Here is a 24175-nt window from a genome sequence, read left to right as displayed (position 1 = left end):
ATCAAACTGTACCCCTAGATTTTTGGCCACCTTGACCATGTCTTGGGGGAGTGTAGTTCCTTCTGGCCACCACATGTCCGGCTGGAAGGATACATCTTTTCCAATGGGGAGGATTTCCGTTTTATCGTAGGTCGGCCTAGAAAGAATTAAGCAGCTCTAGAGAGTGCTGGGACGGACTATAGTGTACTGAGCAGGTCTTAGGGGAAACAACCTTTACAACGCAACTTTTACAACGCACTACCATTACAATGCAGTCATTACAACGCAACATCCCTTACAACGCATGCCATTACAACCAACCATTACCACGCATGACACTACAACGCATACAATTACAACTCATGTCATTACACCGCAGTCATTACAATGCATACCATTACAACGCATATTACCCGTACACTATCTAACACTTACCCTATTGTTGCCCCCCCTGAAGTTAGATTAGTAATTTTTACCCCTACACTATCCAATACTTACCATACATGCAATGTAATGGTATGCGATGTAATGGCATGCGTTGTAAAGGTAGTATGCGTTGTAATGGAATGCGTTGTAAAGGTAGTTTTTAGAAAATTCATTGTAATGGCATGCGTTGTAATGGAATGCGTTGTAAAGGATGTTGCATTAAAAAATAAAATGCGTTGTAAAGGTATGTGTTGTAAAAGTATGCGTTGTAACGTCATACATCCGTCTTAGGAGTTTTATGCATAAATTGAAAGGTCTAGGGAGCTGTGTAGAGGCGTAGGGAGTTTTGGGTAGTAGTAGAGTGGTCTACAGACCGTTAAAGAGAACTAGAAAAGGCTACAGGGAACGCTGGAGGGTGGGTAGTTGAGATTTGTAAAGAGTCACTATAAGGAATGAGAGAGGACAAGGAGGAGTATAAAAGAGAGGGGGAGGGGGGAATGACCAGAAAGGAGTACACACATGGGCACAGCTACCATTCGTGCAGCAGGTGCAGGGGCACCGGGGCCCAGAGTCGGGCGTGGCCATCGAACCCTGATAGTTGCTTTATTTTACCAGCCCGCTCGCATCCTTGCTACCCTACTGAATACACAGAAGTGAAGAGAGGTGGAGAGAGCTCGTCCGGAGTAGAAGGCACCGGATTCACAGCTGAATTGCAGGTTCTTCCCATAAGATCGCGCCGAGGGAAGTGATCCCAATAAATCTCGCCCACCCCTTTATTCATTGGGTCGGGTTATCCTTAATGCCCGCGTCGTTCCGGTCTCCCCGGCAACCCGCTGCGCGAGCCGAGGCAGCTGACGGACGGCTCTCAACCTGTCGGCGTTACACGGCCCGAGGTGCCCGCCAGAGGCCTGCCCGGGGTGAATCATGGCCCTTTTAAGACCATAACTCCAGGCAACGCTGCCGGGGCAGGCTGGGCCCATCGGGGCTTGGAAGGCAGGCCGAGTCCGTGCGATGCCGTAAAATGCAAGGCAAACACGGGCCATTCCATTGGCACCATCACCAAGGCCCGGCTGTGTGCAGTGGGCCAGCATCTGTGCGTCCTGCTGGGGCTGTCAGGGGTGGATGGAGAGGGCCCGCATCTGTGTGTCCTCCCTGGCTGTCCGGGGTGGGAGGACAGGGCAGCATCTATACGTCCTGCAGAGTCTGTCCAGGGTGGATGCAGAGGGCCCGCATCTATGCGTCCCCGGGCCTGTCCAGGGTGGGTGCAGAGGGCCAGCATCTGATGCGTGCTGCTGGGTCTGTCCAGGGTGGGCGCAGAGGGCAGCATCTATGCGTCCTGCAGGGTCTGTCCAGGGTGGGTCCAGAGAGCCAGAATCTATGCGTCCTGCAGGGTCTGTCCAGGGTGGGTCCAGAGAGCCAGCATCTATGCGTCCTGCCGGGCCTGTCCAGGGTGGGTGCAGAGGGACAGTGTATATGCGTCCTGCCGGGCCTGTCCAGGGTGGGTGCTGAGAACCAGCACCTATGTGTCCTACAGGGCCTGTCCAGGGTGGGTGCAGAGGGCAGCATCTGTGCGTCCTGCCGGGCTATTTTGGGTGAGTACAGAGGGCAGCATGTCTGCGTCCTGCCCAACCTATCAAGTTCGGGTGCAGAGGGCCGGTATCTATGCGTCCTACAGGGCCTGTCCAGGGTGGGTGCAGAGGGGCAGTATATATGCGTCCTGCAGGGTCTGTTCAGGGTGGGTGCAGAAGGCAGCATATGTGCGTCCTGCCGGGCCTGTCCAGGGTGGGTGCAGAGGGCCAGCATCTGTGCATCCTGCAGGGTCTGTCCCGGGTGGGTGGAGAGGGCAACCTCTGTCCGTCCTTCCGGGCCTGTCCAGGGTGGGTGCTGAGGCCCAGCATCTATGCGTCCGGCTGGGCCTGTCCAGGGTGGGTGCTGAGGACCAGCATCTATGCGTCCGGCTGGGGCTGTCCAGGGTAGGTGCAGAGGGGCTGCTGGGGCCGCAGAGGGCCAGCTAAGTTCTCTCTATACATGCCAGCCTGCCCAGGGTGGGGGCAAAGGGACATCAAAGGCCCTGCATTTGTGCGTCCGGCTGGGCCAGGGGCAGGGTGGGTGCTAAGGGACTTCATCATTTTTTTTATTTACTGATTTGTAAAGTTGTCTAGAGTGCCACGTCACCTTCGCGGTCGGTATGTGCAATCTTACCCAGAGATCCGTAGTCTTAAAATAAATCACCAAACTGGACCCCGATTTTTGTAGGGCGGTAATGGAGTAGACTAGTCCCTTATAGGTGAGTGAGGTGAGAAGGTGGCTGGGGAGGGAGGAGGGGGGGGGGGGGAATGTAACTGGCCCAAAAAGGGAAAAAAGGGGAATGGTGACAACAAGTAGATTGAAAAATATTCTTCCGCCAACTAAGCGCTTATGACCTCGCAAGGGGTATGAAAGCGCTACACAATACGCATAGGGTGACCAACCGTCCGTAAATTTCACGGACAGTCCGTAATTTCGGCCGTCTGCCCGTTGTCCGTGAAGGATTCTTTAACGGACGCCATTTGTCCGTAATTTTAACAGCTGGCCCCCACCCCGTTCTTGACTGTGATGCTGCTGAGGTCGGGTGTAACAGACTCCGAGGCAGTACAAAAGCTCAGATACCCATCAGCATTGGCGAGGCACAGCGGGATGGCAACCCTCACACCTTCAGCCCTTGATGAGCTGTTAAGAGGTGCTTGAAGGTGACAGAGGGAGGGGCGGTAGCTTCAGGAGCAGGGGCATCTATTCAGATGCAAACAGCCCTGAATGCGTCTTGTATCTGCAATTGGTGTGAGACATTCCCTTTCTGCCCAGGGTTCCAAACATCCTAGAACCGGCCCTTATTACACAGAGGCAGAAAACGTGGTTCACTTCACAGAGCTTAATTACTGTCACTAAATTGTAAATAAACCTTGATTCTTCAAACATGCAGTCTATATTGTAATAAAATAGAGAAATGGCACAATCGCACCCACACTGATTAACAAAGTATGGAGGACAATCAGTTAAATCAGTTCTTTTGGAGTATCTCCTTTCAGTACTGTACATCAGCGTGGGGGGGAGGGGGGGAACTAACATTTTGGAAACAGAGCCTGTCTTCTTATTGTCTTGTCCAGGAGGGGGTGAGGAGCCCTCCCCCACCCTGGAAGAGACCAAGATGATACCAGAATACTGCATACCCACCCCTGTGTCCACCCTGGTGGATCCTGTTCCCCCTCCAGTTATGGCTCTTGTCCCACCATGTGGTGGCTCCTGTCACCCCCCCCCCCCGCCTCTGATGGCTCCTGTCCCCTCCTGTAGTGGATCCTGTCACTGCCCTGGGTGGCTTCTGTCCCAGTCCTGGAATGGCTCCTGCAGCGAGGGTGAAGTTCTTGATGGGCCTCCTCTCAAAAAGGCTCAGCTCAAAATTAATATGAAAAGGTGGGCGAGTGAGTAAGTGAAGAGATGGCTGGATGAATTAGTGAAAGGGTGAATGGATGAATGAAAGATTGAATAGATGGATAATGGGAGGGGATAGATGGATTGATGAGTGAGTGGAAGGATGGAAGAGAGAAAACGGAAATAGCTGGATGTATGGGTGGAAGGGTAGCTGGATGGGTAAAAGGGTGGATGGATGAGTGAAAAGGTGGATGATGAGTGAGTGGGTGGATGGATGAGTGAAATGGTGGATGGATTGATGAATTGATAAGTGCAAGGGCGAATGGATGGACGGATGAGTGAAAGGGTGGATGTAAGGATGGATGAGTGAGTGAAAGGGCAGGTAGATGGACAAAATGATGAATAGACCAGTGAAGGAGTGAAAGGATAAATGGATGAGAGAAAGGATGGATGAGTGATAGGGTCAATGGATGGATTCAAGAGCGGATGAGTAGATGGATGGATGGATGGATGGATGGGAGGATGGATGGAAGGAGGGTGGGTGGGTGGATGGATGGATGGATGGAAGGAAGGATTGCTAAGTGAAAGAGTCGATGGAGAGAGAAAGGGAGGATGATGGATGACTGAAAGGGTGGAAGGATCAGTGACTGGGTGGATGGATGAGTAAGTGAAAGGATGGCTGGACGGGTGAAAGGGTAAATCGCTGGATGGGTGAGTGAATGGATGGATGGGTAGAAGAGTGGATGGATGAGTGTACAGATGGATAGGGTGAAAGGGCGGATGGATGGATAATGGATGGATGAGTGAAAGGATGGATGAAGGGATGGATGAGTGAAATGAAAGATGGAAGGATACATGATGGATAGATTTTCAAATGGCTGAATATGTCTAGATATGGCTGGGCTTACTTATATACAATTGCGCGACCTCTGATGTGTCTGTAAAACTTATCCAATTGTCGTGAAGTTTTGTCCTGAATTTTGACCTCCTGTCCTGAATTTGTGTCCTGAATTTTGACCCTTTGTCCTGAATTTTTACACTCACCGTCCTGAATTTGCACCAATGCCAGTTGGTCACCCTAAATACGCATAAAATACAATTTCGGGGATGCAGCCGACTTCCTTTGGTAGGGGCTGTGCAGATTAATCCGGTACAAGTGCGGGCTCGCTGTCCTGAGGCTGGATCGCGTGTTGTGAGTCGTGGGCACCTGAAGTCTGGCCGCACGTTCCACTTGGCATCTGTACATTAAAGGCAACAGCTCTGTTAAAGGTTACAGGTAACCGCTGCCGCTCTGTTAAAGGTTAAAAGTAACAGCTCTCAGTAATATGATTTTTTTAAAAAGTCCGGTTGCAGGAGTTAATGTGCTCCTTTGCAGTACCTCAGTCCTTTAATGATTGGAGTTTTCAGGAGGGTGATGTGCTCGGGTGCAGTATCTCAGTCCTTTAATGATTGGAGTTTTCAGGAGGGTGATGTGCTCGGGTGCAGTATCTCAGTCCTTTAATGATTGGAGTTTTCAGGAGGGGTGATGTGCTCCTTTGCAGTATCTCAGTCCTTTAATGATTGGAGTTTTCAGGAGGGTGATGTGCTCCTTTGCAATATCTCAGTCCTTTAATGATTGGAGTTTTCAGGAGGGTGATGTGCTCCTTTGCAGTATCTCAGTCCTTTAATGATTGGAGTTTTCAGGAGGGTGATGTGCTCGGGTGCAGTATCTCAGTCCTTTAATGATTGGAGTTTTCAGGAGAGTGGTGTGCTCCTTTGCAGTATCTCAGTCCTTTATTGATTAGAGTTTTCAGGAGGGGTGATGTGCTCCTTTGCAGTATCTTAGTCCTTTAATGATTGGAGTTTTCGGGAGGGTGATGTGCTCCTTTGCAGTATCTCAGTCCTTTAATGATTGGAGTTTTCAGGAGGGTGATGTGCTCCTTTGCAGTATCTCAGTCCTTTAATGATTTGAGTTTTCAGGAGGGTGATGTGCTCCTTTGCAGTATCTCAGTCCTTTAATGATTGGAGTTTTCAGGAGGGTGATGTGCTCCTTTGCAGTATCTCAGTCCTTTAATGATTAGAGTTTTCAGGAGGGGTGACGTGCTCCTTTGCAGTATCTCAGTCCTTTAATGATTGGAGTTTTCAGGAGGGTGATGTGCTCCTTTGTAGTATCTCAGTCCTTTAATGATTGGAGTTTTCAGGAGGGTGATGTGCTCGGGTGCAGTATCTCAGTTCTTTAATGATTGGAGTTTTCAGGAGGGGTGTTGTGCTCCTTTGCTTTATCTCAGTTCTTTAATTATTGGAGTTTTCAGGAGGGGTGATGTGCTCCTTTGGAGTATCTCAGTCCTTTAATGACTGGAGTTTTCAGGAGGGTGATGTGCTCCTTTGCAGTATCTCAGTCCTTTAATGATTGGAGTTTTCAGGAGGGTGATGTGCTCGGGTGCAGTATCTCAGTCCTTTAATGACTGGAGTTTTCAGGAGGGTGATGTGCTCCTTTGCAGTATCTCAGTCCTTTAATGATTGGAGTTTTCAGGAGGGTGATGTGCTCCTTTGCAGTATCTCAGTTCTTTAATGATTAGAGTTTTCAGGAGGGGTGATGTGCTCCTTTGCAGTATCTCAGTCCTTTAATGATTAGAGTTTTCAGGAGGGGTGATGTGCTCCTTTGCAGTATCTCAGTCCTTTAATGATTGGAGTTTTCAGGAGGGTGATGTGCTCCTTTGCAGTATCTCAGTCCTTTAATGATTGGAGTTTTCAGGAGGGTGATGTGCTCCTTTGCAGTATCTCAGTCCTTTAATGATTGGAGTTTTCAGGAGGGTGATGTGCTCGGGTGCAGTATCTCAGTCCTTTAATGATTGGAGTTTTCAGGAGGGTGGTGTGCTCCTTTGCAGTATCTCAGTCCTTTAATGATTAGAGTTTTCAGGAGGGGTGATGTGCTCCTTTGCAGTATCTCAGTCCTTTAATGATTGGAGTTTTCGGGAGGGTGATGTGCTCCTTTGCAGTATCTCAGTCCTTTAATGATTGGAGTTTTCAGGAGGGTGATGTGCTCCTTTGCAGTATCTCAGTCCTTTAATGATTAGAGTTTTCAGGAGGGGTGATGTGCTCCTTTGCAGTATCTCAGTCCTTTAATGATTGGAGTTTTCAGGAGGGTGATCTGCTCCTTTGCAGTATCTCAGTCCTTTAATGATTGGAGTTTTCAGGAGGGTGATGTGCTCCTTTGCAGTATCTCAGTCCTTTAATGATTAGAGTTTTCAGGAGGGGTGACGTGCTCCTTTGCAGTATCTCAGTCCTTTAATGATTGGAGTTTTCAGGAGGGTGATGTGCTCCTTTGCTTTATCTCAGTCCTTTAATGATTGGAGTTTTCAGGAGGGGTGATGTGCTCCTTTGGGTATCTCAGTCCTTTAATGACTGGAGTTTTCAGGAGGGTGATGTGCTCCTTTGCAGTATCTCAGTCCTTTAATGATTGGAGTTTTCAGGAGGGTGATGTGCTCGGGTGCAGTATCTCAGTTCTTTAATAGTTGGAGTTTTCAGGAGGGGTGTTGTGCTCCTTTGCTTTATCTCAGTTCTTTAATTATTGGAGTTTTCAGGAGGGGTGATGTGCTCCTTTGGAGTATCTCAGTCCTTTAATGACTGGAGTTTTCAGGAGGGTGATGTGCTCCTTTGCAGTATCTCAGTCCTTTAATGATTGGAGTTTTCAGGAGGGTGATGTGCTCGGGTGCAGTATCTCAGTCCTTTAATGATTGGAGTTTTCAGGAGGGTGATGTGCTCGGGTGCAGTATCTCAGTCCTTTAATGATTGGAGTTTTCAGGAGGGGTGATGCGCCCCTTTGCAGTATCTCAGTCCTTTAATGATTGGAGTTTTCAGGATGGTGATTTGCTCCGTTGCAGTATCTCAGTCCTTTAATGACTGGAGTTTTCAGGAGGGGTGTTGTGCTCCTTTGCTTTATCTCAGTCCTTTAATGATTGGAGTTTTCAGGAGGGGTGATGTGCTCCTTTGGAGTATCTCAGTCCTTAAATGACTGGAGTTTTCAGGAGGGGTGATGTGCTCCTTTGCAGTATCTCAGTCCTTTAATGATTGGAGTTTTCAGGAGGGGTGATGTGCTCCTTTGCAGTATCTCAGTACTTTAATGACTGGAGTTTTCAGGAGGGTGATGTGCTTCTTTACAGTATCTCAGTCCTTTAATGACTGGAGTTTTCAGGAGGGTGATGTGCTCCTTTGCAGTATCTTGGGGCCAGATGTAGGAGCCCAAATACCGGTCGGTAACGGCCGAATTCGGCCGTTACCGACCGGTATTTGGTGATTGGGATGTAGGACAGAATCGGTAAATTTACCGATTCTGTAAAATACCGAATCGGTAATGTTACCGATTCGGTAAAACCCACAGTAGGTGGGACTCTTCTGAGTCCCAAACGCCTTACAGATTCGGTATTTTACCACCCAATCCAATTGGGTGGTAAAATACCGAATTCAGGTGTGCATGCACACCTGTGCAATGTGACACACAGACATGCCCTTATGGCATGTCTGTGTGCCACATGGCACACAAGTCCGGAATTGGGGTGCTAGAGTGTGTCAAAGTGACACCCCCTGCACCCTTGCAGGATTCGGTATTTAAAGAATCGGTAAATACCGATTCGGTAATGCCCATTATTCATATGGGCTTCAATGCCCATAGGAATCAATGGGCATTACCGAATCGGTATTTACAGAATCGGTAAATACCGAATCTTAACGATTCGGTATTTACAGAATCTGTAATACCTACATTTCCCCCCTTCATATTTACCGACTCTTAAATACCGAATCGGTAAAATTCGGTATTTAAGAGTCGGTAAATATGAATTACCTACATCTGGCCCTTAGTCCTTTAATGACTGGAGTTTTCAGGAGGGGTGATGTGCTTCTTTACAGTATCTCAGTCCTTTAATGATTGGAGTTTTCAGGAGGGTGAGGTGCTCCTTTGCAGTATCTCAGTCCTTTAATGATTGGAGTTTTCAGGAGAGGTGATGCGCCCCTTTGCAGTATCTCAGTCCTTTAATAACTGGAGTTTTCAGGAGGGTGATGTGCTCCTTTGCAGTATCTCAGTCCTTTAATAACTGGAGTTTTCAGGAGGGGTGATGTGCTTCTTTACAGTATCTCAGTCCTTTAATGATTGGAGTTTTCAGGAGGGGTGACGTACTCCTTAGCAGTATCTCAGTCCTTTAATGATTGGAGATTTCAGGAGGGGTGATGTGCTCCTTTGCAGTATCTCAGTCCTTTAATGACTGGAGTTTTCAGGAGGGTGGTGTGCTCCTTTGCAGTATCTCAGTCCTTTAATGATTGGAGTTTTCAGGATGATGTGCTTCTTTACAGTATCTCAGTCCTTTAATGACTGGAGTTTTCAGGAGGGTGATGTGCTCCTTTGCAGTATCTCAGTCCTTTAATGACTGGAGTTTTCAGGAGGGGTGATGTGCTTCTTTACAGTATATCAGTCCTTTAATGATTGGAGTTTTCAGGAGGGGTGACGTGCTCCTTTGCAGTATCTCAGTCCTTTCATGATTGGAGTTTTCAGCAGGGTGATGTGCTCCTTTGTAGTATCTCAGTACTTTATTGATTGGAGTTTTCAGGAGGGAGTTTTCAGGAGGAGTGATGTGCGTCTTTGCAGTATCTCAGTACTTTAATGATTGACGTTTTCAGGAGGAGTGTTGCGCTCCTATGCAGGATCACAGTTGATTAATGGTTGCAGCCATTGGGCTCCAGAGTTTGGGATCCTGTACTAAGACTGTATCTGATAACTGTATTTACCACATTTCCACCCAAATCTGGCCAGCTGAATGCTGAGAAACACCAATGTTAGTGTTAGTTCACCGTATAGGGACCGTATAGATATAGTTGTGTTAAATGTCCAGAGGTCCACTCTCCATTTATTCAGCCTGATTTCATGCACTCCAAATCTACTCTGGGCGGGGGCCTGGGTGTAGAAAATAAATACATATTCTCTAAGTATACCTTATTCTGCATACTCTGTTTGGAGAAGCAGAACATTGTTTATTGTAGGGGTGCGTTAAGAATTCTGCTCTGCCGGCGGAGTTCGCAGAGTTTTTCCCACTCCGCGCTCCGTGCTGAGTGCGGAGTTCCAAAAAAACTCAGCAAAGTGAAGCAAAGCGGATTTTATTTTCTTGAGCGCCTTACCAACAATAAGTTGTCGAGCACTTGTGAGAAAAGCTAACGCGCTAGAGCTCCTACTGGAGGGATTTATCATCACGGGTGGTTGCAGCAGGTCGGGACCGCTTGCGTTGGGAAATCTGTCATTCACGTTGAGGAAGCTGCCACTAGAGTAGAATGTCTACTTGAGTGGCAGAAACAGATGCGCCCTCTGACGCGACGTGTACTGCCGTTCGCGCTGATTTTACAGCGAGGGACAAACTCCTGGCTCTAAAAATTAGTGTGGGCAGCTAAGTTAACGGAATGCGCCACTGACTGAACTCCGCAGGGGACAGGAGAGTTTTTCAGACACTTAGTGGAGTTCCGCTGAGTAAAACTCTTCAAACTCCACCCAGGCTTAGTTTATCGTATGCTGACGTGGGAGTTTATTTTGCAGAAAGACACATTGCAGGGGTCCTCGGTGCCTTCTACACTGAACCTAAACTGTCCTCCGCGCACTTACTGATGCGGGCCCAGTGTGTGAACTGAAAATATATTGATTCAATATATGCATTAAATAACATCCTTTGGCTGTGGGTGACGCTTCAGTGCATACAACAGTTGTAGAGATGCTCAATGTATTTTGATTGTAAAAGGTTCTTTGAACACTGTTTACTCCATAATTGAAGCCAGCTCAGTCCTTCTGACACCTCTGTGTTTCCTTCACCCCTGCTCTGCAGCCACAGTTATCAAGAGGTACAGCGAGAGCGGCCAGGTAAAGCCGGCCTGGTTCTTCACCCAGGGAGATGCATTTGGGGTAAGTGACACGCGCTACTCTCTCCCTGCATGGTTTTCTAAATACATAATTTCCCCATCTTGCAGCATACCATGTTTATGTAGATGCTTATCTTGGAACCCTATGTAAATATGTGCACCAGAGGGATATATTTCAACTTCCAAAGTGATTATAATGCATAATTTGTAGCATTTTTGACTACGTAGCGCTATGTGCCTCACCCACTAGGCGCTATACTCCTAGACAGCGGAGGCCTGGTAGTGCTGAGTCTTTCTGTGAAACAGAGAAGTCCTCCTCATTAAAGAACAGCAGCCTAGATCCTGGCACTCCAGTAACGTAGCTCACTGAAACACCCAGAGCGCTGCGCCTCTAACAAGAGATTCACTTGCCTGGCCTCCCTGAGTATATGGGAATATACAGCCTCAGAGAGCAGTGATGAGATAATGCACTGCCCCCTCTCTTGCTAACAGTGTATGTGCTTGTTTTATACAGCTCTCCACACTGCAGCACATTTTACAGAAATCTCAAATTATCAAACAATGGCAGAGTAATTACTAACTAGTACTTTGTGAACCGACCTTGATATATATATTTTTTAAATATATGTTTATTTTTTAAATTTTGTTTATTTTAATTTTATTTTATTATATTTGTAAATCAGTATTAAAACCAACGAATGCTGATTGAGCAAGGGGAGATGGAAGACGAGACAGCAGGCACAGAGGAAAAAGTCATTCAAGTCCTGGGGGGAAAAGTTGTGCCCGAGGCTCAGATTTTTAATGAAAATGTATGAGGACATTACGTCACCATCAGTCCTCCACCGTATTCTCTGTAGTGGTTCTTCAGCAACCCCAAAACGAGGGTGGAAAAAAGGCATGAGTGTGGGAGACAGTCATGGTAAAAAAAAAAAGTGTGAACACCCCTTGAAAAACACGGTGGTGAGGCAGGACATGGGGAACGGTGAAAAGAGGTAGGCACACTCATGGAGAGTGCAAAGAGTGTCCTGTGCACACGTATATGTATAATGTCGTTCTCAAGTGAGAACTCAAAGAGTGTTGGTGGAAGTTCAATATATGAGGTCGGAGTCCAGCATCGCAAAGTGTACACATTTTTAATATTTCAGTGTTGATCAGTACAAACGAGAACAATTAGCCGACACGTGTTTCGTCACACCGTGTGAGGGCTGTGCCTCTTTAGGGCTGGGAAGGACATAATGAATACATGGATTAGCTGAGGTGAAGAATAATAAAACTTATGGTGACATAGATGGGATATATGTCGTGTAGGGGTATCTAAAGTGATGACAGAGTGAGGGATAAGGGACACCTCACACTAGGTGGAAACCCTATGTTAGTGAAAAGACACATGGTATTGGCAGAGTTGATACAACTCAAGATTTTGTTAGTAACCACTTAATACTCGCGCCTTTGAACTACCGATGAGATTTGACTTAATTTCTCATCACCACTATGTCACATCACGATTTTGGTTGTTGCTACTGTGTATGCTATGTCACCCAATACCATGTGTTATTGTACAGAACCTGGGAAGAAAAAACAATGAAATATTGGGGACAACGCTCGCTTTTTTCCCCCCGTAATCCCGCGCCCCGCACACGCCCACGTCTCCAGCACACGCCACGCCCCCAGCACACGCCCACAGCACACAATATGAGACATGCATGAATGGCGGAATGTACCACACGCCCCCAGCGTTTGTCACGCCCCCAGCACACGCCCACAGCACAACGCAGACACGCCCACAAGGGACTACTTTGCTGGCACGGTTCTTTTACCTTTTAAATGTATATGGTGGGCGTTTGCATAGCCTATGTCCTTCTGCTGCAACTGCCCTTTCCAACGCTGTGTTGGGTGTTGTGATTGGTGCTGTGGTTCCTGAGATTACCCGTCTCAAAGGTTTGGGCTCTCTCTTTATTATATTAGTATAGATAGGCACCAATAAACATCGCTGTCGCCTGTGTTTGATACAACTGCCAATATGTCAATGTTTCGGCCCCTGTAATCATAAAGGTAGCTTCATCCTTGTTGGGGGGTCTTCATCAGAACTCAAGGGAAAGGTGAATGAGGGAAGGAGCACCATTAGCTGACAACACGTACAATCAGGGTGTATTACCAAGATGAGGGCCCGTAAGCTCTTGAAAAAAGCGCAAGATACCAATTAATTACATTAATGGGTGCCACGAGTGCACCTAAGTCCCCGGACTGGGTTGATTAGTAACCGCTGGTGGCTCCGTAATGGATCAGAAAGCTGTGGCCAAAGCACAATTTTCCCAGATCCTTCAAGTCCATCTCTGACACAAATACCGTTTGCTTCCCATTCGAAGGTTACGAAGTAACATAAGTTACGTAAGTGTTCTACAAAGAATCTAAAAAATGCCAATGAGATATTTTGCGCACACAAAAAGAGGCCCATGCACTATGCATCAAATACCACCAACTATGAGTCTCTAAAACCTCATAGTGAGGGGACTTTACAGTAGCCACTCACCACTATGGGTGAGGATACACCTTCGATGCACCTTCAGCATCTAGCAGTCTGCTGGGAGAGCAACAAAACCACAGTGGAATATCCCTTGTGAGTTTCCAGAAGCAAGGCCACTGGGCAAGAAATATCTTAAGAAAGGCTAGAATCCACAAAACGGAGGCAGGATTATCACGCAATAGGGTCTTTCATTCCAATAGGGAGAGAATGGGCAAAGAAGTCAAGGGTAAGACGTGGGAGATGGAATGGTTTGGGAAGCGGTGGATAAACAAAAGTAGGTCATCTTGGGCTTGGTCGACGAAAGGGTGTTCGCCATCCAGCATTGTATGGCAGGGAGAGACTGGGGTCATTGCCGGCTTTGAGTGAGTCTGAGAGGAAGAGGGAGCCAGGTGCAGAGACCTGGGATCACCCTATGTAAGTAAGGCGATTCATGGGACTTGAAGAAGCACCAAGACAATGAGTAGAATCTCGATGCAGCGTAGAAGGGGCGCTAGGAACCTGCAGCTTCAGGGGTGCCTAATCTTAACCTAGTTGTTAGAAGTATGAGTGATCAACACGATTAAAGGTGGCAAAGTGATCACTTAGGATGAGGTTGGAGGGGAGATAGATGCGGTGCATACTGTGTACTTACCCACTAAGGACATACTCTGTACTTACGAACCAGAGTACTGTCACATGCACATTCCCACCTTACACTTTAATTCATCAATGGTAGTCTTTGATCTATACGAAGATACACAGTGTCTCACTGCTACTGTGTATCTTGTGAAAATAAGGCTCAGAAAACTTGATATGATAAATAAAGTGAATCTGTTCTTCGAAACCCACAGGACAGCGAGATTTTAAGCAACGACCGTTGGCAGTTCACCGTTATCATTCAAGAACCTGCTGAATTTCTCTGCATTGATCGAGAGGTAAATTTTCCTGCTTCACAAATTGTATTTTTTATACTGCAAACCATTGTAAAAATATTATTGCACCTTTAAGCATATTTGAGACTAACAGAAGAATGGAAAGTTCCTGGAGGGACAGACCTTAGTCTACCTCGGCTTGAACAGTGTGTAGGATCAGTGACGTTGTTAGACTGCACCTTGATGCAATGCCCCTTTCATGGACTCCACATTTCTACCTCTTGATTTTATAATACAGGCATGCGTTCTGTCTGGATTGCACCGGTCCAGGTGTTCACCCTTTGATGTGTTTCTCACTGGATCATCCACCCTCCCAACCCAACCATAGGTGATGCCAAAGTCTTGGATACAGAGGAGTACAATAAAGTGATGCCTGGAACACTTAACTTATTCTCAGTAACTGGTAATTACTCGGTGCCACATTCCAGTTCATGTTGGTCCACAATGCCATCCCATGCAGGACCCAGACATATGCTAATCAGTGTTGGTCCTGCTCCAATAGGAACAGTCCAGCCAGAACTGCCAAGTCAGGTCCCCTCTGCCAGAGACTGGTTTTGGCTTATTTGGGCATCTTCAGTTGGGTGCAGCTTGGTTTCAGTGGTACAGTGAGCACAAGACCCACGAATGGGCACATTTGTTTTCCTTAAGACATCACACTGAGGAAAAACAAAAAAGTGATGAGTGGAATCCTTAATTTATTCTCTGCAACTGATAATTACTCGAACCAAAGCCCTACCCATTGTTTTTTTGTCCACCTCTGACAGGAACCAGCCATATGGAAATTAGCCTTGGTCTTGTTACAGTAGGGGCATGTTACGCATGTTGACCCAGGCTTACTTCTACCGGCCTCCCTTCTGCGCATGTCACTGGCATCAGCTAGGAAGTATTTCAGGAAGACTGCAAAGGTTTATGAATTGTACCTGTAAAAACCCAATGCCAAAGACTATAAATGTTTGAAAATGCAGCAGTGAGTGGATCCTTACTGCTTGGATTTATTACACTCTCTGACATGGTGGTTTGCTGCTTTGCTTCACATCTTCCACCTGTGGAAGTAGTTGGCGGGTGGAGCACGTTAGCTATGAGAGGCATAGGTTTTATAGCTAGCAACTGCTTTAAGTGCATATGCACTTTCTCTTTCAGCTAAAAACAGAAGGGTGTGCTTCCAGCAGCAACTGCAGAGGTTTGTTCTGGGTGCACAGCCTCACTTTAGGTATTTACAGACACTGGGCCTGGTTTAGATCGTGGCGGATGGGTTACCCAGTCACAACGGTGACGGATATCCCATCCGCCGAAATATATATCCCATTATATCCTATAGGATTTATATCTTGGCGGACAGGGGTAACCCGTACACCAAGATCTAAATCCAGCCCAGTGTCTCCAGTCATAAACTTTTCACCTCATTGATTTCAGGTGTGTTAGTCTAAGTAGGTTAATGGAAAAAAGAAGACAACACCCAGAATGCATTAGGCTATCACACGAAATGGAATGGAAACACTGTCTGTAACGACCTGGAGTGAGGTACTCCCCATAGTCTGTTCTGATAGTAACCATTAACCTCTTCACCGCGGCGGACATTCCGCCGCGATGCTGAACAAAGAAATGACACATGCACGGTTTGGACGGCCCCTGGCCCATCGAAGAGGTTAAGAGAATGCACTTGGCATTAACATGACTATTTTTGGTTTCTTTCCAACAGGACTTTCTCAAACTCTTCCTTGCTGCTGGGAAGAATATAATGGGAGATCCGGAGCAGGTCATGTTTCTGAGGTAAGGGAAAGGGAACCCATGGTACTGAAATGTGCGTTGTAAGCTTTTTGTTGACGCAATTCAGGCTGCGTTATAGCAGTGGGAGGGCCCTATTCACAGAAGTCTTTGCACACAGCGAAAGATATTTATGCAAAAAGTGTCACGTGAGTCCTTTCTGCTTTGTCAAGGGTTCACAGGACTTCCATTATCACTACCTTTGATGTCATATAATGTGCTATTTGGTACTCATTGTAGATAATTTCAGATCTTGGGAGCTATGTTTTTAGGGAGCATTGCTTCAGTCTTTCATGTAGCAACCAGGGTGCTCTGATCCAGATGTCCTTTTCAGACCTCCTCTTTGGAGTAACCCACTGCATAGTGTGACCACTCTGTGCACCTGGTTTATTAATATTCGCATGCAGGGATATGCGACCCCCACTGTGCTTTGATGGCTTGCTAAGCGTAGGTGCATCATGCTGGGAAGTCGTGTTTATCTTAGCAGTGCAATGGAGGACTGTGTTAGTGCTACTCAGTGGCCTCATAAATGACAAAACAGCTCATTGAAAGTGCTACTATTGGTACATAAAACCTGCAAATGCAATCACAAAGAGACAAGGACAGAAAAGCCAAATCTGAAACTCTCATGCATGATGAGATTCCTACCTAATTCCACTGTCCTGTGCCCACCTCAAGGATCCACCCGGTGAGTGATGTCACAATGGATCCCAACATACTGCATCGTAGGATTCTCACTGATAGTCCTAAACGTAAAATAGTCCTGCCTGGGTGCAGGGAGTCAGGACACGTTTCCATATATTTGCACAAAAACCATCTTATTGTTGAACATTATGTTGACACCTCACAAAGCCCTTGACAGGTCAGCTTTACCTGCATTTTTCTGTAGAAAACAACAGTGTCGTAAATAGAATAAAAGCCACATTTCAGCATTTAGTGTAGAAATGTGCTATATAGGGAAAAATACGCTTTTCCATTACTCAGCATGCACTGTACTGGCAGTTTGCCTCACACTCAGTACTGACATGAGCTGACTGTGTCTCAGGAAACTTCAGATGTTTCCAACTTCATTATTTCTAAGGCTTTGTCTTCCCAAAATTATTTTTTCATCGTTCATTCAATGTTTTTTGAAGAGTACTAGATATTCCCTGCATCTGGTCATCTCCAGGGAATGTTCTCCTCTTCAATATGACTTCACATTTTGGGAAGTGCCCCAATGTGATGAAAGAAGGCTTCTTCTAATCCCCATGACCTTTGTGTAATCTGTCTTCCAGCATCTCACTCTGTTGAAGACTGTCCTCATTGTCAGAAAATTACAAAAGAGCTCTGAAGGATAGGGAAGAAATTACCTAAGAAGCAAGCTGGAAGGCCTCAGAGTGGCGGAAGGAAAAAACAGAGGAGATAAGATAGGATCCCATCAACTGCACCAGGCTGTTCCTGTGAAAAGAGCACCCACAGGGGTAGATCCAAGGGGAGGAAGCTGTGGAAGCCTCACCACCATTGCTCCAGATCTCCTGTAGACCTCTAGAGCACCAGTCGACGTTCTAGAGATTCTATGATTCAGTGGTACCAATCCCATCGATGTCGACACCAGTACCGGCGACGACAATGATAACTACAATGGAGATATGACAAGTCACAACTCCATCACACGGAACTTCGACAATGATGACTCCACAGTGTTGACACTCTACTCCAAAAAACTCCACTGTGCCGTCGTTGATTAGATCATCGAAGCAATTGTTGTCGAGGCACTCTTTAGGTTTAGTACATACACTCTTTTCAACACGCTCTGCTGCAGTCATTCAGATGTTCTTGTATTACCATCAAGACCAATGTATGTCATACCTGCAGAGGACCCATTACAGGTGTATTTACAGCCACTAACTCTACTACCTCTTCCAGACACCCCAGAACCACACCCTGTCTTCACGTCTCCGGCATCAGTAACCCCACATCCACCTATTTCACAGGAAGCTCAAAGAGTACCAGCACTGTCAGAACTAATAACACCTCATCCACCACGTAATTTGGACAGACATAAATGGAGGAGAACATACGCCACTTCTACAAGCACATTAAGAGTTGATTCTTCGAACACTTCAAATACACCAAAAACACCTTAAAACTTCTCATGAAGATCGTCTCCAGGGGATATCATCCTAACATTCCAGGATGTACTTGTTAGAGATGCAGTGAAGCTCAATATACAGGTAGAGGTCCCTCACTGTTCTGTATTGGTAATAATAGAGACATTACAACCACGAGCTGTACCAAAACAATTGTAACACTGGTTCCTGGCTTCACAGAGTTCGCAGAAGAACAACTTTTAATACCAGCCATCTTAAACTCAACCACCACGCGTCTCCCCAAAAAATACAAGACAACTAGATCCTGTATGTGTATGACAGGAACCAAAGTTGGACTCAGTTGTAGTTAATAGAGTTCCAAAGAAGCATCCTTCGGCACCAGAGGCATCAGAGCCACCTGAAAGAAAATGCTAAATGATATATGCAGTGGGTATAAAAGTCTGTAATTTGAAGGGCATAGACTTCATATCAGCTAGTGACTCTCCCCTTCCTTGCACTATGACAGAGCACTGTGAGAATCCCTGCTCACTTTCGCAGACGACCTACCGGGAGACAGAAGACAAGACTTTCTTGACATTTTAAAAGAGGGACAGATTGTTTCCATTTAAGTCATAAGCACAGCCATGGAGACCGCCGACTTACCAGCTACAATGTTCTGTCGTGGAATAGCATTACAAGCATCATGGCTTTGTCTGACATCTCTGAAGCCAGGTGCACAGTTGAGAGTAATGAACCTGCAGGACCTGTTCTCTTCGGTTCACATGCTGACAAAAAGATGGAAAGAATGAAGAGGGAATCTGACACCTTTGAAGCTGTGAAACTAGAGCAGGCTTCTCCATTGCTGGTCCTGCCATATTTTTAAGACAACTATATTTATCTAAATGGGGATATGCTAAGCATCTGGCATGGATCGGGCCCTCCAGGACCGACTTTGGAGAACCCTGCACTGGAGGAAAAAAAGCAATATTATTGCTCTCAGCTGAGATGCAGAGACACCAGACCACATCAGAGGCAGTGGGTTCTGTCCCCCAGTGGTTCCACTACCTCCAATCTCGTGGACAACAAACACAACAATACCATTCCCAATGTTCTTGAAGACGAACATATGGCAGACGATAGGAGCTGCCACAGTTTTATAGGGATTCCACTCCAGGGAAATCACACTCCAACAACAATAACAAACAATTAATAGAACACTCCATCTTCTTTGTTCACAATTCCGATGGGAGGGAATGTATCAACACACCTGGGAGGGAATGTATCAACACACCTGAAAGAGTGGAAACAAATGACAATTGACAAATTGGTCTTACAATTCACCCAGAGATGCTACAACATCCAATCAAGTCTCCAACGCCCACATACCACTGAAACAAGTGCCACAACATAATTTAATCCCTCTTCGGGTAAAAATAACATCCCTTCTCCGAAAACAAGAAAATAGAATCAGTCCCTTTCTCACAGAGAGGGAAATATATGTATTCAAAATATATGTGGGTTCCCAAAAAAAGGATTCAGACCCATTGTAGACCTGAGTCAAGCCAACAAATACATTGGAAAGGAGAAATTTGTGATTGGTACTACATCCACAGCTCATGAAAAGAGACTGACTATGCTCTGTGGATATCCGGGATGCTAAATTCCACATACCAATAGAGAGAAAGCACAGGAAATGTCTCCTCCTTCTTGTTGGTAAAACTCACTGCTAATATTAAATATTCCCATTCGGCCTCAGATCAGCACCAAGGTTTTTCACCAAATGCATGGCAATAGTTGCACCTTTCCTCCACAAAACAAAATTTGCATCTACCCATACTTAGATAATTGGTTGAAAAAAGCTCACAATGCAGGTGAAGTGCAAAACGATTTTGACTTTACTGTTGCTTTATTATGACACCTACGTCTTTGTGTGAATATAGAAAAATCAACTAACCCCTGAAGCTGGCAAAAAGTGAATCCACTGAACATTTAGAGTAATGAGTCAACGTTGTTTTTTTTGTTGCAATGAAATACTTTGTTGCTTTGTTGGAACAATGTTACATCCCCAATTAATACAGTTGATTTAGGAGTGATACATTATTGTCACTATCTTAAGAAAAGGTGGTCTTTCAGTTAAGCACCATGCATTACCATCATGTGTGGTGTCTATTTCTTAGATGTGTAATGACTCTTACCTCAAAAATATTAGTTGGTGATCTCTGTGCATCCTGCATGACCCTCTACTGCACGTCTCCCTTCCTGCTGCACCTGTAGTGATGGTAATTTCTCATCTGAGTCAGATTCGGTCTCTATCTCGATGTTGAGCAGACCCTTGCTTATGGCTATGTTGTGAAAATGGCACATGTGGCTATGAATTTGCAACATGTCGCAGGTCTGTAAAGCAGTGCTCCGCCAGTCTTGTAGAGACATCTGAACCTAGGCTTCAGTATACCAAAGGTACGTTCTATGTTTGATCATGTTGTCTTATGTGCCCTGTTGTACCTTTCTCTTCTTGTTCTGGATTCAAGTATGGTATCGGTGTCCAAGGGCACAAGGCATATGCACTGTCTCCTATAACAGTATGAGAAGGAGAAAGCATTATGTCTCATTACAAACACACACAGGACACTGTATGAATTGAGTTTTCTATTCTCTTACCAAGTAATAAGCCATTACCAAAGTCACCCTGAGACAGGCGGTTATGTATTTCACTGTGGCGTAATATAAAGGAATCATGTGCGCTGCCAGGGAATCCGTTTATAAGGTCAGTCATGAGGCATGAGGCATCACACACTATATGTACATTGTGCGAATGGGTGCATTTTCTATTTCTATTTCTAAATTAATTTGCACAAGGGGGCATATCGCAATATGTGTGCCATCAACACAGCCAATTACATTAGGAAACAGTGCTACTGTGTAAAACATTAAATTGGTCTGTTGCTAATATTGGGGCATATTTGATAAATATATATGTATATATATATATATATAAATAAAAATGTAAATGTTCGTTTGTTCAAAATCGAAAATCTCCAAAAGTGGATTCGAATACGCGCGTGTCCAATACACGCGTGCTTTTAATCGAAAGGTCGAACAGACCCTATCGATTTGGTTGCTGCGCAACAACTACAAGGGACGCATAGAGACAATAGTCTACAGATAGTAGGATCGAAAATCTCCGAAAGTTCTTCACCGATTGCTTTGAAATTTGGACACAACGTTGGAGTCGAATATGCAAGTTTTTTTATATAGACAATGTTGGATTGAAATACACGTGTGTCGAATACGCGTGTGTTTTTAATCGAAAGCCCGAACAGACACATAAAAAGTGTAAATGTTTGTTTGTTCAACATCTAAATCTCCGAAAGTTCTTCACCGATTGCTTTGAAATTTTAACACAACGTTGGGTTCGACTAAGCACGTGTTTATATATACACAATGTTTGATTCGAATACGCGCGTGTTCAATATGCACATGCTTTTAATCGAAAGGCCGAACAGACCCTATTGATTTGGTTGCTGCGCAACAACTACAAGGGACGCATAGAGACAATAGTCTACATATAGTAGGATGGAAAATCTCCGAAACTTCTTCACCGATTGCTTTGAAATTTGGACACAACATTGGATTCGAATACGCGAGTGTTTTTATATAGACAACGTTGGATTCGAATACGCGCGTGTCGAATACGTGCGTGTTTTTAATCGAAAGCCCGAACAGACACATAAAAAGTGTAAATGTTCGTTTGTTCAACATCTAAATCTCCGAAAGTTCTTCACTGATTGCTTTGAAATATTGACACAATGTTGGATTTGATTAAGCTCGTGTTTATATATACACAACGTTGGATATGAATACGCGTGTGTCCAATACCCGCATGCTTTTAATCGAAAGGCCGAACAGACCCTATCGATTTTGTTGCTGCGCAACAACTACAAGGGACGCATAAAGACAATAGTCTACATATATTAGGATGGACAGTTGGTGTCAGGATGGCAGACCGGGAAGTGGGTGGAGGGAGGGCGGAGGAGTTGGTTCAATTCGCAACATTAACAAGAGACGCATAGAGACAATAGTCTACATATATTAGAATGGACACTTGGTGTCAGGATGGCAGACCGGGACGTGGGTGGAGGGAGCGGGGAGGAGTTGGTTCACTTTGAAACATTAGCGCATGTTTATATATACACAACGTTGGATTCGAATACGCGCGTGTCCAATACTCGCGTTTTTTTAATCGAAAGGCCGAACAGACCCTATCGATTTGGTTGCTGGGCAACAACTACAAGGGACGCATAGAGAAAATAGTCTACATATATTAGGATGGACAGTTGGTGTCAGGATGGCAGACCGGGAAGTGGGTGGAGGGAGGGGGAGGAGTTGGTTCACTTTGCAACATTAACAAGGGACACATAGAGACAATAGTCTACATATATTAGGATGGACACTTGATGTCAGGATGGCAGACCGGGAAGTGGGTGGAGTGAGTGGGGAGCAGTTGGTTCACTTTGCAACATTATTTAAAGCATTGGAACATCCTAAGGAAAGATCCGGATATAGGACAAAAAATAGGTGAACAACCTAGTATCTCCTATCGAAAAGCACCCTCCCTAAAAGACAAATTGGTGAACAGCCATTTGACGTCATCGAAATCAGAAAAATCGAATTGGTTAGCAAACCAACAAACTGGATTCGTATATTGCAACAAATGCAAAGCATGCAAGAGTTGGATACATATGAAAGAAGTTAAAGGTCACATGGGAAGAACATTCAAGATTATAGAAAGAATAACGTGTGAATCAACATATGTGGTGTACATAATTGTGTGCAACTGCGGGCTTTGGTACATTGGCAGTACCATTTGCCCATTAAAAAGGAGAATACTGGAGCACTTAAGCGCCATTCAAAATGAAGACAAAAACTATGCAATCGTGAAACATCTGAAAACCCATGAAAAAGAAAAAACAGGAGGGAAATCAAGTACTTTGGCTTGGTAACTGTACCTAAGAATGAGAGAGGAGGTAACAGAACTCTAAAATTACGTAGACTGGAATCACGTATGATTATAAGGTTCAAGACAAAGACCCCATTTGGGATTAATGGGGACGAGGAACTACACAGTCATTTGTAGATTACCAGAAGGGGGACTTCAACATGTACATACTGTAAATAATGATGATTCCAAGATGAAAAGATAGAGAGGACTGAGTCGTACATCAATTTCTTGACGAATACCAAATAATGTGAAAGAAACAACCAAAATGCACTTAGCAAGAAAAAGAGGAACTGTATATATGTCAATATTGTAAATAATGGACACTCTAATAACAACTACAAGAACAATGAATGATCAAGTGAGCACTGAGCTCTGTATAAACTCGTAGAGTGATGATAAAGTAGTGAGGAGATGATAAAGCAATTGACACTAAAGACTGTGATAATACAATTGCCCATGAAATTTATTATAGATCGCCACTAAAAAGAATTTGTTTACACATTTTTTGATAAAGTTTGAAACATTGTATAATTTGGAGTTAAAACAATGCTAATTAAGATGGAATCAGGTGAACATTAATTTTGAATTGAAATCAGAACAGCTAAAACATATGTAAATAATCATTTTATTTGAAAAATGGTAACAATTATGTGGAACTACGTATCCCATAATGCCTCCTAATTGGCATGTAGGGGAGCCTTTAAATAGGAAAGTGATAAAGGACTCACATACCGTGAGCAAGACTGAGATTCAGTTGAAACGCGTTGTTGGTGGTCTATGGTGTTTACTTGCACTAAATAAATCTTTGAAAAAGCATACCTTGCTGGAGTGCGGTGTTTTCCTTGTTTAAGTAACCTTTGATGCGGAAATATTGAGGAGGACAATCCTGTCTTCTGCACTGGCACCCGCTGTGGAAAAGAGCACTCTCCTTGGTGCTGTTTGTGTCTTGAAATATATATCTATATATATATATATATATATATATATATATATATATATATATATATATATATATATATATATATATATATATATATATATATATGTATATATATATATATATGTATACAACAAAGTTGTCCACAAGGTCGACAGCAGCCACAGCAGAAAGGTAAATTATCAGCGATTTATTGGTGGCAGAACACAGCTACATAGGCAAACACCAGTCACCATTGTGAAGCGCCCAACGCGTTTCGTGTAATATTCACACTTCATCAGGGGCGGG

General features: G+C 44.9%; 1 protein-coding gene across 1 annotated transcript in view; it reads left to right on the top strand.

Annotated features, from left to right (window-relative positions):
* The window catches only part of LOC147692987 (cyclic nucleotide-binding domain-containing protein 2-like), a 182084-nt gene that overhangs the window by 98685 nt on the left and 59224 nt on the right, over positions 1 to 24175 (top strand). The window contains exons 6-8 of the mRNA XM_086939568.1: positions 10650 to 10726; positions 14038 to 14121; positions 15818 to 15888. Of these exons, the coding sequence (XP_086795694.1) occupies positions 10650 to 10726; positions 14038 to 14121; positions 15818 to 15888 (232 nt within the window). The remainder of the gene's footprint in view (positions 1 to 10649; positions 10727 to 14037; positions 14122 to 15817; positions 15889 to 24175) is intronic.

This window comes from Lissotriton vulgaris, chromosome 9 (assembly GCF_964263255.1).
Source record: "Lissotriton vulgaris chromosome 9, aLisVul1.2, whole genome shotgun sequence".
NCBI classification, from domain to species: domain Eukaryota; kingdom Metazoa; phylum Chordata; class Amphibia; order Caudata; family Salamandridae; genus Lissotriton; species Lissotriton vulgaris.
Note: the sequence above shows the minus strand (reverse complement) of the source record. Positions and strands in the feature narration are given on the sequence as shown.